This window comes from Erythrolamprus reginae, chromosome 2, assembly GCF_031021105.1.
Source record: "Erythrolamprus reginae isolate rEryReg1 chromosome 2, rEryReg1.hap1, whole genome shotgun sequence".
In the NCBI taxonomy this organism is placed as follows: domain Eukaryota; kingdom Metazoa; phylum Chordata; class Lepidosauria; order Squamata; family Dipsadidae; genus Erythrolamprus; species Erythrolamprus reginae.
The window spans coordinates 243317640-243331104 of NC_091951.1; the positions used below are offsets into that span (position 1 = coordinate 243317640).

General features: G+C 39.1%; 1 protein-coding gene across 2 annotated transcripts in view; it reads right to left on the minus strand.

The window, feature by feature from the left end:
• Positions 1 to 1896: 1896 nt before the first annotated feature.
• Positions 1897 to 13465, minus strand: part of ABCA1 (ATP binding cassette subfamily A member 1) — a 167428-nt gene continuing 155859 nt past the window's right edge. For both annotated transcript variants that reach the window (XM_070742367.1, XM_070742368.1), the window contains 5 exons: positions 12951 to 13085; positions 12165 to 12268; positions 10971 to 11063; positions 7415 to 7658; positions 1897 to 4880 (listed from right to left, as the gene is read on the minus strand). In XM_070742367.1, coding sequence (XP_070598468.1) covers positions 4740 to 4880; positions 7415 to 7658; positions 10971 to 11063; positions 12165 to 12268; positions 12951 to 13085 — 717 coding nt within the window. In that variant the 3' untranslated portion in view covers positions 1897 to 4739. The remainder of the gene's footprint in view (positions 4881 to 7414; positions 7659 to 10970; positions 11064 to 12164; positions 12269 to 12950; positions 13086 to 13465) is intronic.

A 13465-nucleotide genomic window follows, 5' to 3' on the forward strand; every position in this document is an offset into this window, starting at 1 on the left:
ACAGCTGCGGCTTCCAATTTTAGGTATGACACCCATATTAAAGTGTTCTTAAAATGAAAATTAAAATGTTCTTAAAATGAAAATTAAAATGTTCTTAAAATGAAAATTAAAATGTTCTTAAAGTGAAAATTAAAATGTTCTTAAAGTGAAAATTAAAATGTTCTTAAAATTAAAATGTTCTTAAAATTAAAATTAAAATGTTCTTAAAATTAAAATTAAAATGTTCTTAAAATTAAAATTAAAATGTTCTTAAAATTAAAATTAAAATGTTCTTAAAATTAAAATTAAAATGTTCTTAAAATTAAAATTAAAATGTTCTTAAAATTAAAATTAAAATGTTCTTAAAATTAAAATTAAAATGTTCTTAAAATTAAAATTAAAATGTTCTTAAAATTAAAATTAAAATGTTCTTAAAATTAAAATTAAAATGTTCTTAAAATTAAAATTAAAATGTTCTTAAAATGAAAATCTAGGGGTTTAACTTTTTAAAAGTTAGTTAGTGAGGAATCAAATGTTTTTATAGTAGGATTCATTCCCGTTGAGCTCATCCCAGAGAACTAGTATGTTGTAGGTTTAAGGAGATCCAGGATCTAATTTTCCTTTAAGGCACAAAAGCCAGCTGGATGGCCTTAGCCAGTCATGCTCTTTCAGCCCTAATTAGGGACAGGCTCTATGACAGTGATGGCAAACCTTCTTTGGTTCATGTGTCAAAAGTGTGTGTGTGTGTGTGCTAGCTTGCCCACACATGCCCACAGCCATTCCCTCTCCCCCATGCCTACACACACACCTAATGCTGCCCCATGTATGCACACAATTCCCCCCATAATATCCCCATGCATGTGCACAGGCTTCACTGAAGCCTGGGATGGTGAAAAAACAGCCAAATGGGCTAACCGGAAAAGCAAAACTAATAATCTGAACCATATTCGGAAAAACATTCATATACATGTCTTTTTAGGTTAAAATGCAATGTCGTCTTCAGAATATCTTTGTTCATAATTGGAATTCAGTTAATCAGTGCACTTCATTTTTAACAAAACATACACTACATATTCTAATTCTGCATTAACCAGCTACTATATGTTGTGGTTAGCTCTGGCCCAGCTCCTGCCCCAAGGACTGTGGATGTGGGGGAGACATCCACATGCTGCAGGCCTGTTTTGCCCCCCCCCCCGTGGAATCTGCTGATGAAGGCTCCTCTGACCAAGAAGACATGAGTGACAGGGAGGAGGAGAGTGTGGCAGACAGCTCAGAAGGAGATCAATTATCTAGCTCCTCCTTGGATTCAGAACAAGAGTTAATGATACAGTCACGCATGCGGAGAGCGATGCACAGGCAACAACAACTGAGAGATTATTATCAAAGAAAATGAGGCCACCTGTGGTTGGGTGGGGCTGTGGTAATTAGTGAGGCTGCTATAAATAGCAGCCTGTGGGTTTGGTCATTGTGGAGGATTATCTGATCCTTGTGTTTCATGACTGCTTTGCTGACTTTGATCTTTGTGTGCTGATTTTCCCCCGCTTTGAAACTAACCCAGAGCAAAGTGTGTTTCACTTTGTAAAAGAATAAGGACTGTGAATTGCCTCACAGCTGCAAGCTAAGTATCACAGAACTGATAAGGGACTTGTGCAAATTACCAATTTGTTTGGAGACAAGTGCTCTTTGTTATACAAAAAGAGTGCTCTGTTTATTTCCATTTTCAGTATAAAGAACATTGTTTTGGATTTTCAAACATGTGTGTGTCTGAAATTGTATCTGTGCATTTTTGGGAGGATTCTACCAGACAGCTCGACAGAACACTATATATCTACAATACTTCATTATTGAGAAATAGAGAACTATACCATTTCCTACTTACAGTGTTTAGATTAACATAAATCTCACAAACGCTTAATAATCTGTAAACCAGCAACACTTTTATTCTTTACTTGATACAAGGCAATTAACAGATGCCTATTAATATTTCACAAATAGTTATTAGCATTACAAATATATATTTGTTTTTCCATGAAAATGTCCATTGAAAGATTTTTAACTTAAAAGATTGTTTTTGTGTATATGTGAAACTATCGTTTTGCAAAGTTTATAAGATATTCCAGTGCAAAAATAGATCCCATTACAGCCAGCATAAAGTGCTTGGAATGAAGGACCAATCATATTAGAGAAGGGAAGGGATTGGAACAGAACTGGGAGGAAAAGCACAGTAATAGGGACTTATTATACATATTCTGTAAGAAATATATTCATATGAAACTATCTTTACAGTATCACAAATACTGCAGAAGGATAACAGCACTTTTAATCACATAACATGAAGCAAATATTCTTGCTCAGTTCCTTGATCAGTGGTTTTATATCACACGACAAGACAGCAATTAGGAAAGAGCTGTCAAACTCAAGGCTGGATCCGGCCTGCAGGATGCTTGGATCTGGACCGCAGGAACACCCTGAAAATAGTGAAGGACCAGCTTGCTGTGCCTCTGCCGATGAAAATAGAGCTCTGAAGGGGTTTATGTCCATTTTTGCTGGCAGAGGGCTGCAGGAAGCCCGTGTGTGGTCTGCAGGACGTCGAACTGGCCACATCCACTGCGCCCATGCCCAACTGCGCCCCCCCCCCAAGCTTAAACAACCCTGATGCAGCCATCAATTAAATCGAATTTGACACCCCTAAATTAGGATGATTCCAGCTAATTTATCTGATGCAAAGGAAAATTTATATGCAGTGATTTACCAATATTTTGTGTGGAACAAGCCTAGCCTGGATCTCCATTCTTAGCAAGAAGCACTTCTAGAAATCATTATTTCTAATGAAACATCAGTAAGAATTTGAAAGCAACTGGAAGATGCAATTATTCCTGTACTGAAGTCCCATTGTGATCAGTAGAGCTAACTGCCAAGTCACCTTGCATAGGATTTCAACCTTACATTGCAAATACAGCTGTCATTTAACTCTAAACCAGTTATTTTGACTTACTGTTGTGTCAAGGGATTGTATAGTTAATGTTTACCTCCGTTTGGGTTGTATTAAATTTGCAAATGTGTTTTAAAATCATATTAAAATAGAGCATTTATATTTGTAGAAAAAATACCTACTTATATGGAAAGAGACAGAAAAAGAAAAAAAGAGAGGGGGAAACTAAATTGCAAGTCATTGAAAGTTGGGTGCAAAAATGAGTGTACAGCATTCAGATTGATGTCCCGCTGCCTTCAAAAAGACTTAGTGCAGCTAATCATTTCAGAATTTTAGCTAGCTTGGGACAGGTCTGAAATATTAGTATATGGCAGCTGTGATGAGCACAAGTGTTGGTTTGTTACCCAGTACTACAAACAGATGTTTGTAGCCATTTTGCTTCTCCTACCTTTTTATTTAAAGGTACAATCTGGGCTGACTGGGGGGGTAAAAAAAGCTTCCATATAAATTTCCAAATAAACAATTGCTGAAAAATAGACTATATTTTTTTAAAAATTATGTTTCAGTTGCTTGTCATCCACATATCCAACTTTTAATGCCTACCTTCAATCTACATCTGGAGTAGGAGATCAGTGTATGGGCCACATAAAAGCCATGGAGTAAGAGAAATGGAAGGACTATGGAAACTCAAGACCCCCAGCTGTTTTTTTCTGGAGGATTTTCTCCAACCTCAACTCTGAAACCTCACATCTGCTACGCAAAGTAGGAGGTCACCATTGTATGATTTCAAATGATATAAAAACCAGGACAGAGGTGAGGATATATAACTGAAGGTTTTCAACATTGACGGAAATAATGCTATACACATTTAGATATTTTGTGATAAAACAGGAAAACAGATGCCTTAGTATGGGTGATAATAGAGGGTTCTTTAGAGATTGCGGAGTCTCTCTTGACAGATAGCATTTTTACAAGAAAATAGACATATCAACAATCGAGCTTAAGTAAAGAAATGTAAAAAGAGCAACAGTTCCACAACAAAGCAAAGGGGAGAAAACAAGCAATTGGTCACCCTACCATTAGGACAGAAATTTGTCTCGGATGCTTTGATGGTTAGTAGTTGATTCTTCTACAAGCCATTAAGAAACATTGAAATCAAAGTAGCCTATTTTGATGGTGTACTTCATGTCCCACTACTAAGACCTCCTAATGGCTGTCATACCAGTCCCCTCAAGCATGTATGAGTCAACCAGGCCAATAGCTAATACTTAAATAAGGCCACAATATCGCACTGGGTGTCACTGCTGGACGCTGGTTCTGTTGATGCATTCATTGCCAGCAATGATGTAGCGCCCAAGCAGTTCCTTTCCCTGTGCCGAGCGGGCTGTGCCTACCTTAGCATGGTGAATAAATAAATCACTGGCCACAACTCTCTGAACTGTTGTTAACGTAATTCTTAACACGAAACGAACTAAGTAGAAACAACTGGGAGTATGGCAGAAGACGACGTAGCAGCAAGTGGCACCATATTAAGAGTTTCACAGAATTATAATGTAAGAATAGCTAAATTCAAGTCTTTCACTAGAGAACAGTACAACAAGGCAACATGTCCCAGAGGCCCTGCCTCTGTAATGGAATATTGTTTCGTTTGCATTGAATTGCATTGCATTGAATGATTACCGGTACAATGTCCCATTGGTAATTTCCATCTGCATCTCCTCGGCCTCGATCTGTGTCCACTTGGGAAGATCCCATCCTTAATACAGAAAGGATGAACGTTTCTCCCTTCTGCTCAGCGCGACCATCGTGTCCTTCTGAGGAAGGATATTCACACACAGCTTTCCTTCACCTTTTCATCTTTCAAAAAGGAAGTCAAGACAGCTACATCTACCGTAGTCTGGTTTTTGTGCAACGACAAGTCTTTTGTGTGGTCTTCATCACTTTGGTCCTTGGCGAAGTTTACAAATACCTGAGAGAACAAAAAGGTGCACATCAACAATGAGGTCATCACAAGGAGATGTCGATTCCTCTTTGTCACCTTGTCCAGGTTCCGTCGACTAGATAATGTCATCTGGCGGGACCTGGGGAAGAGCCTTCTCTGTGGTGGCCCCAGCCCTCGAATCAACTCCTCCCAGAGCACTGCCTCCACCCTCCTCGCCTTTTGCAAAAGCGAAAATAGGTCATCACAGGGAGATGTTGATTCCTCTTTGTCACCTATTGTGACGAGTGAATATTCAACCAGCGGGGAAAGAACCAAGGTAGCAATCCCAGTGGCCGATTAGGTCCCACAGAGTTGGCCTTCTCCAGGTTCCGTCGACTAGACAATGTCATCTGGCGGGACCTAGGGGAAGAGCCTTCTCTGTGGTGGCCCCAGCCCTCGAATCAGCTCCTCCCCAGAGCACTGCCTCCACCCTCCTCGCCTTTTGCAAAAGCGAAAATAGGTCATCACAGGGAGATGTTGATTCCTCTTTGTCACTTATTGGACTGGAGTGAATATTCAACCAGCGGAGAAAGAACCAAGGTAGTAATCCCAGCGGCCGATTAGGTCCTACATAGATAGGTTGCCAGGCCTGGGGCAGTTAGAGCATGCTCCCCCTTTTCTCTGACCATGAAATATTATGTATGGATGTGATTGAGTTAATTGATTGTTTTTAAATATAAGGGGATTTTAGTTTAGAATTTTAACTACAGTAATACCTCATGATACGAACTTAATTGGTGCAAGGAGGAGGTTCGTAAGACGAAAGGTTTGTAAGACGAAACATTGTTTCCCATAGGAAACAATGTAAAGTCAATTAATCCGTGCAACCAAAAAAAACCCTGCAAAAAAACGGCTTTCGGCGACTGCTGGGAAGCCGCACGGCTGTTTTAAAAGGTGACAGCCGGCCTGGGGGGCTTGCCAGCACCCCCCGAACCCGGGTTCGGGGTTCGGGGGGGTGCTGGCAAGCCCCCCAGGCCGGCTGCGACCTTTTAAAACACCCGCGCTGCTTCCCAGCTGTCTCCTGAAGCCGAACGCTAAAGCCGAACTTCTGCGTTCGGCTTCGGGAGACAGCTGCAAAGCGGCGCGGGTGTTTTAAAAGGTCGCAGCCGGCCTGGGGGGCTTGCCAGCACCCCCCCGAACCCCGAACCCGGAAGTTCGGCAAAAGTTCAGGGTTCGGGGGGGTGCTGGCAAGCCCCCCAGGCCGGCTGCGACCTTTTAAAACACCCGCGCCGTTTCGCAGCTGTCTCCTGAAGCCGAACGCTGAAGCCGAACTTCCGCGTTCGGCTTCGGGAGACAGCTGCGAAGCGGCGCGGGTGTTTTAAAAGGTCGCAGCCGGCCTGGGGGGCTTGCCAGCACCCCCCCGAACCCCGAACCCGAAGTTTGGCAAAAGTTCGGGGTTCAGGGGGGTGCTGGCAAGCCCCCCAGGCCGGCTGCGACCTTTTAAAACACCCGCGCCGCTTCCCAGCTGTCTCCTGAAGCCGAACGCTAAAGCCGAACTTCCGCGTTCGACTTCGGGAGACAGCTGCGAAGCGGCGCAGGTGTTTTAAAAGGTCGCAGCCAGCCTGGGGGGCTTCCCAGCAACCTCCCGAACCGAACCCAGGGTTCAGCAAAATTTTGCCTCTTCTTACGAACTTTGTTCGAGTTACGAACCGGTGTTCGGGAGGCTTCTGGGAAGCCCCGCCGCCCGGCTGTTACCTTTTAAAACAGCCGCACGGCTTCCCAGCAGTCTCCAAACGCCGGTTCGTAACTCGAAAAAAGTTCGTAAGAAGAGGCAAAATTTTTCTGAACCCCGGGTTCGTATCACGAGTTGTTCGTAAGACGAGGGGTTCGTATCTTGAGGTACCACTGTATTAGATTTGTACGCATATTAATATTGTATTGTATTTTGTGAGCCGCTCCAAGTCGTCAGAGAATAATAATAATAATAATAATAATAATAATAATAATAATTTATTAGATTTGTATGCCGCCCCTCTCCGATGACTCGGGGTGGCTCACAACAATGATAAAAACAATATTATAGTAGCAAAACTCTAATATTAAAAGAAATAACTAAAACCCTATCATATTAGAAGGGTAGAATATAATAATAATAATAATAATAATAATAACAACAACAACAACAACAACAACAACAACAACTGAAGTGTACAACTCAAGCTGACGATCAAGGAAAGCAGGGAAGGGCCGCTCATCTTTGGCGCTACCGTGCGCCCTCCAAAACCTCCAAAAACTTGCATGATGAGGGCACAAGAGATTTTGCTGATTTTTGCCAACATTTTTGCTTCCGTGCATGCACAAAGCAAAAAATCAGCGAAAATAGCTGAAATCTCACTTGCGCATGCACAGAAGCCAGATCTCGCACCAACAAGCGCACATGTGCACATCAGGGGCGCGCAGATGCGTGCCCTCCCTGGAATTTTCTACTGTCACGGAGCACCTGACTGCACCGCCCAGCACTAAAGGAAGGAGATGTTGAGACACTTCCTCCCCCCCCAAAAAATGTCATGCTATCAACTTACTTGGTCAAGTGTGGTCTGGGAAACGGAGTAGTCTTCTATGTGGAGTCTCTTTTTGTTCTGGGAGAGGATGCTAAATATCCTAGCCAGAGAGGACGGAGAGGATGGGAGCTGATATTGCAACATGTTGCGATGCTTCTCCTTCAGCACACTTCCCGGGAAAGCGAGCTTGAAGAAGTTCTCAACAGGGGTGAGGTCAGGGATCGTCCCTGCTATTCGTAAAATGATTGTGTAGCCATCTCCAAACCTGAAACGTAAGGAAAGCAGGGGTACTCAGCAGGGTTACCCAAAGGTTTTTTTTAAAGGACATCATAGCTGTAATGTCTTCTGGCTTTCTCACAGGTCATTTCTGATCCTGGAAAAAACGTGCCATTGATTTCAAAAGTGCCACATAATCATAGTCCTGGAGATCAGTGGTGGGTTCCTCTCGGTTCGGACTGGTTCGCCTGAACCGGTAGCGAACCCTCTGATTATGTCACGATGACATTAATGAACTGGATCGGTCGGTGCTAGTCTGTGGCCGCCACCATGTTTTTTTTTTAAAAAATGTTTTCTGAATTTTTAAGCTTTTTTTTTCTTCACCACATGTGCAGAAGCCGAGTTTCCAGCACTGTGCATGTGATTGCCATTTTTTAAATTATTTTTATTGAGTTTATAAATATTAAAAAAGACATTACATAATTTATCATATGTTTGCTTATTTTGATTATACATATGTCTTGAAGTACAAAACAACACAGACCAACAAAACATAACCCTAACCCTCTCCACTACCTGAACTGAAACTCAAGTAATTTCTTTCTTAGTATGTATTTGCGGGCTGTAACAACAGTGGTTCAGTTCTAGCTTGACATTTAAGCAGTATAATAACAATTAAGATTATAATAAATTCTCAATCTTAATTTATTTTTAAAAAATCTAATATGTAATAAACATAATATATATTATTTACAGCTGTTATTTCTTCTATTGTCAACCCATATGTAAAATTCTTTCCAAGTATCGTAATAGCCTGACTAGTCCTTGTTTTTAGGTTCCTGTGTTAGTTTGTCCAGTTCTGCACAGTCGAGTATTTTTTTAATCATGTCTCTCTCCGTCGGTATATCAAGCGGTCGCCATTTTTTTTGGCATTTTTGGGGGGCTGGGGGTTGGATTTTTTGGGGGGGGGTTGTACTGTGCATGCATGCACATGCCCACGAGGCATGGCTATGCAGTGTAGGAGGAAGCTAACTAGCAGTAAGGTAAGTTGGAACCCACCCCTGCTGGGGATTAATGAGAAAAGCCTCAACATGCTCATTGATCCATGATAAATCAAATTTGGACAACCATTTTTCTTCGATGAGGATCTAATATATATGATTACAGCTGCGTGTGCTTTCAGGTATTCATTAATCAGTTTGGCATGAATGCCAAAAGAGTCCACACAACTTACGACTAAACATAAAAAGGAAAAGCAATGTAAACAACAAGGACCTTATGTGTCTATTTGGACAAGCACAGGAAAGCGATGTATCTGTGATTTTGAAATAACTTTTCAGAACAAGCTTATTTCATTTTCATTGACTTATGAGTGATCCAGAAAATATTAAGCTTACAAGCCTTCATGTCCTACATGTTTTACAGCAAATTCTATGCCAGGAATGAGTTGTCGTTTATTTTATAGTCATCGCATTAATAAACAAAAAGGACAGCAATGCAAGTATATATATATACCACCAGCTAACATCCGATTATTAGATTTAGATTTATTAGCCATGTGCTTAGACATTGTAATCTTAAATGTTCATCTTCAATGGGAGTTAAGTGATGGAATACTAAATAATCTTTCTTAAAACACTGACATCCTTTCAATTCCCTGATATTAGCAGGAAGATAGATAAAATTTAATATTAAACTTGCCCTTTTTTCACATTATCTTCCTTAAGTATAAATGTGAGTAAATTCAACCAATAAATTAGCAAATTGGAAAACTGGGCAGTTGCCCAAAAACTATTTTCTTGTCTACAAGACCCAGGATAAAAAGTAATGGGTATAAATTGTAGCAACCTAAATTTTCCTTAAATAAGGAAAGGAATAAGGAAAAAATTCTGATCATAAGGTATGTATGTACATAAACAGAATAGTCTATCAACAGTCTATCTTAAGAACGAGATGAGTTGCTCATATCTGAAAGTTTCTTAAAAAGCCATTTCAGGCTTTTAAGAAGAATCTGGACTATTCCACCCATAAATGTTTTAACTATGTGTGGGGGGGTTTTCTGCAAATTGCAGAAGCTGCTTCTTAATTGAGACAGCTGGTCATTTGCATCCTTTTAGAGTGCCATTGAAAGGATGCAAACAACCAGCTGTCTGCAAGGAATATAAATCCTTCCAATCCCTACTATCCAGTCAGAGCTGAAGACCCTCTGGAGGACAGAAGGGAAAGGGGGGACATGATCGAAAGATTTAAATATGTCAAAAGGTTAAATAAGGTTCAGGAGGGAAGTGTTTTTAATAGGAAAGTGAACACAAGAACAAGGGGACACAATCTGAAGTTAGTTGGGGGAAAGATCAAAAGCAACATGAGAAAATATTATTTGACTGAAAGAGTAGTAGATGCTTGGAACAAACTTCCAGCAGATGTGGTTGGTAAATCCACAGTAACTGAATTTAAAAATGCCTGGGATAAACATATATCCATCCTAAGATAAAATACAGGAAATAGTATAAAGGCAGACTAGATGGACCATGAGTTCTTTTTCTGCTGTCAATTTCTATGTTTCTAAGCTTCTTAGATGAGAACTGAAATGTCTTCAAAGAAAAAAAAACAAGAAAGTCATGTTGCCTCCTAAAAAAGTACTTTTGTTTTTGTTTGTTTTTTTAATAGTTATTTGTAGTTCCTTGCTTTTTAATAGTTATTTGTAGTTTAATATAAATATAAGAAAGATATTTTTCACTTAGTTATTCATATTTTGACAGCGGCCATAATAGTATATGCGCAAAATTGGAAAGGGGAAAATATTCCCAAAGAGGAAGAGGTAATTAAGAAAATATTAGATTGCGCTGAAATGGATATGATGACAAGACGGCTAAACAACCAAGAGGAATCATAATTTTATGTGATTTGGAATAAAGTGTATATATGGATAAATAAGAAGAAGAATTAAAAGTAAAATTTATGTGAGAACTGTAGAAGTATTGTTATGATTTAAATTTTTGGTTTTATCTTGTTTATATATGAAGGTTTTTCTTTTTTATACAAGGTTAAACAAAATTTCTTTTTTTCAGTTAAATTAATATGTTGATACAAGGTGTTAATACTGTATTCTTTTTCTGTATGGAAATTTGACTTCTATGACAAGCGGGGAATTGCAACCCGAATTTTATGTTAAATGTGTGTTTGTATGTTTGTCAATTTTTATGAAAAATTAATAAAGTTTATTTTAAAAAAGTACTTTTGGGACTTTATGCAAAGTTTTTTTAAAAAGTCATTGTAAAAACCTTACTATGAGCTATCCATCTTTCAAAAAACAGAAATGCATATATTTGAAATAAAAACAGGAGGGACCAAACAGTTTTACCTGTTCTTCAAGTGTTGGACACTGCCAAGGCACCTGAACCGCCCATTCACCATGATTGCCATTCGAGTACAGAGGGCTTCACATTCTTCCATGCTATTTGGGGAAGAAAACCAAATTCATTATACATGTGAAATATTCAACAGCTTTTTAAAGGATGTATTTATGAAAACAATTAATGGGAAAAAAATAATTACATAAAAGGAAAAAGAAATGTAAAGAGGCATAGTGGACAACATGTAAAAAGTGGAAATAGTTTTAAAATCCATTGTTTTATTTATTTATTAATAGAACTACGGCAAGTTCGTTATGTCGTCTTGAAAAATAATTAGAAAAGTAGTTGCCTTTGTCTGTCATTTTTCCAAACATAAGATGCTATAATTATGTAAAGATAAAGGAACAATACAAGAAACATAAAAAAATAACAATTAAAAAAAGAGAAAAATCAGTAAAAATATTATTAAACATGTTTTTACAACTCTCTCCCATTGTATGCAACTAATCATATCAATCTATTTATAAACTTTGAAATTACTTTTTACCGTCTTCATTCTGATAATTTCCCCTTTAACAATCATAGATATTTAGTGATTTTTGGAAACCACAACTGTTTTAATTCCTCAAGAAACAGGATGCTCTAGATATGCAGGGTTTTGGAATCTTGTAAGATTAAAATATCTTGTAAGTGAGCGAACCAGCCCTTTCCCACTGTTAGCCATTCTAGCAGAGACCTGTATCGTACAGGCCCATGTTTTTTCATGGAGAAAAATCTTCCCTTCCCCCCCAAAGCTTTCCTTGGTCACAGAAAAATAAAGCTTAGATTCATAGGAAGCATACTGTGTATGTTAGTAATAAGGGTCATATGAAAGAGATAGCTGTGGAGGTGGATATACTGCCTTCTGCCGGCCTAAGAAAGCCTTGCTACCTAAAATAAAATAAAAATTCAAAAAATGCATCTTCTGCTTTATTACTAAGTGGTCATTTGTAAAAGAAGAAAAGATTATTAGCCTATTTTGCCCTACTTGGTTTTATGTTTATTCTGATAAGTGGATCTGTTGTGCCATTAAACTTTTGTGCATTTTCTTCCTGGCAAAATTTAGATCAAGAACATTCTGTTATCTTTCATTTAAAGGGAGAGTAAATGGGCTCTAAATTGAAAATAATGCAAAACGATTTTTGAATGTTGTGATCAGTTACCTGTGAGATGTAAGGACCACGGACCTTCCCTCTTTGATGATGCTCAAGGCACAGTTCCAAAGGAAGCGGCGGGCCTTGGGATCCATTCCTGTAGTTGGCTCATCCTTCAATTGACACAGAATAAATGCATTGGTTTCACCATTACTGCCAGAGGAGAGTGCTTATTGTCAACCAGGCTTAATCACAGAAGACAAGGGCTTAATATTTAATCACAATGTACATTTCCTGGTATAAGGTGCTAAATGAAATTAGGGAAAATCTGGACTGTTACTAAATCTGAGTGAATTGGCACTTGGAAGTTTTTCTCATTAAAAAGTTACCCTAGTGCAAATAGTGTGGTAGGGAGAAAGGGCGATAGAAGCTGCCTCTTTAGTTTGCCAACAAGCAGAAGGAGATAGCCCATAAAGCGCTGTGTGATTTACACCTGTCAATAACAACGGACTGTACAACTCATGGAGAGGGGCAAGAGTTGCTAACCAATCTTTGGAAAGTTAATGATTCTAGAAGATATTGAATATTGAAAAAAATGAATGGTGTCAACTCTTTCAATTTTAATTATGAGATATTGTATCAATTTTAATGAGCTAACTTGTGAATTCTATTTATTCTTATGGCATGTGTCAAGTCCCAAGATAACACTCTGATCTGATTCCAGTATAAGAGATTGGGAAGGAGGTGCAATTCATAATCTGCTTTTGACAGCAAAGTAGTTTTGGTTGACACTACTCATGGTGTCTTCCTAGTTTTAATGAGGTGTGTTACCATTTTGATCATGCCTATACTTACCAGGAAGACCACAGGAGGCCCCCCAATTAGGGCCATTGCAGTAGATAGCTTGCGCTTGTTCCCACCACTGTAGGTTCCGGCATATTTTTCAGCATATTTTACAAGGCCTAGTTTACGGACAGCCCATTCACCGACCTGCCAAATGGGAAAGCAACGTGAGAACTGAAATACGGTCTCTGTAATTTAGAACAGCGGACGCTTCGATTCCTGTTCATTAATCTGCTATCTATTAAAACTGGCCAATACTTTCCATTTCAAAGTAAAAATGCTGTTGTGAATATTGAGGTTGCCCACATTGCATCTGCCTGCAATTCTTTAAAGTAGCTGCATCTTTCCTAAAGCTTGAGATTTAAGAAAAGATGCAGCTACTTTAAAGAATTGCAGGCAGACGCAATGTGAGCAACCTCCATATTCACAACAGCATTTTTACTTCGAAGCTGCTATCTGATCATGGGGAAAGAAGCATCATGTTGAAAGGGTTGTGGGCAATACAATATGCATATCCCCATGTGTTT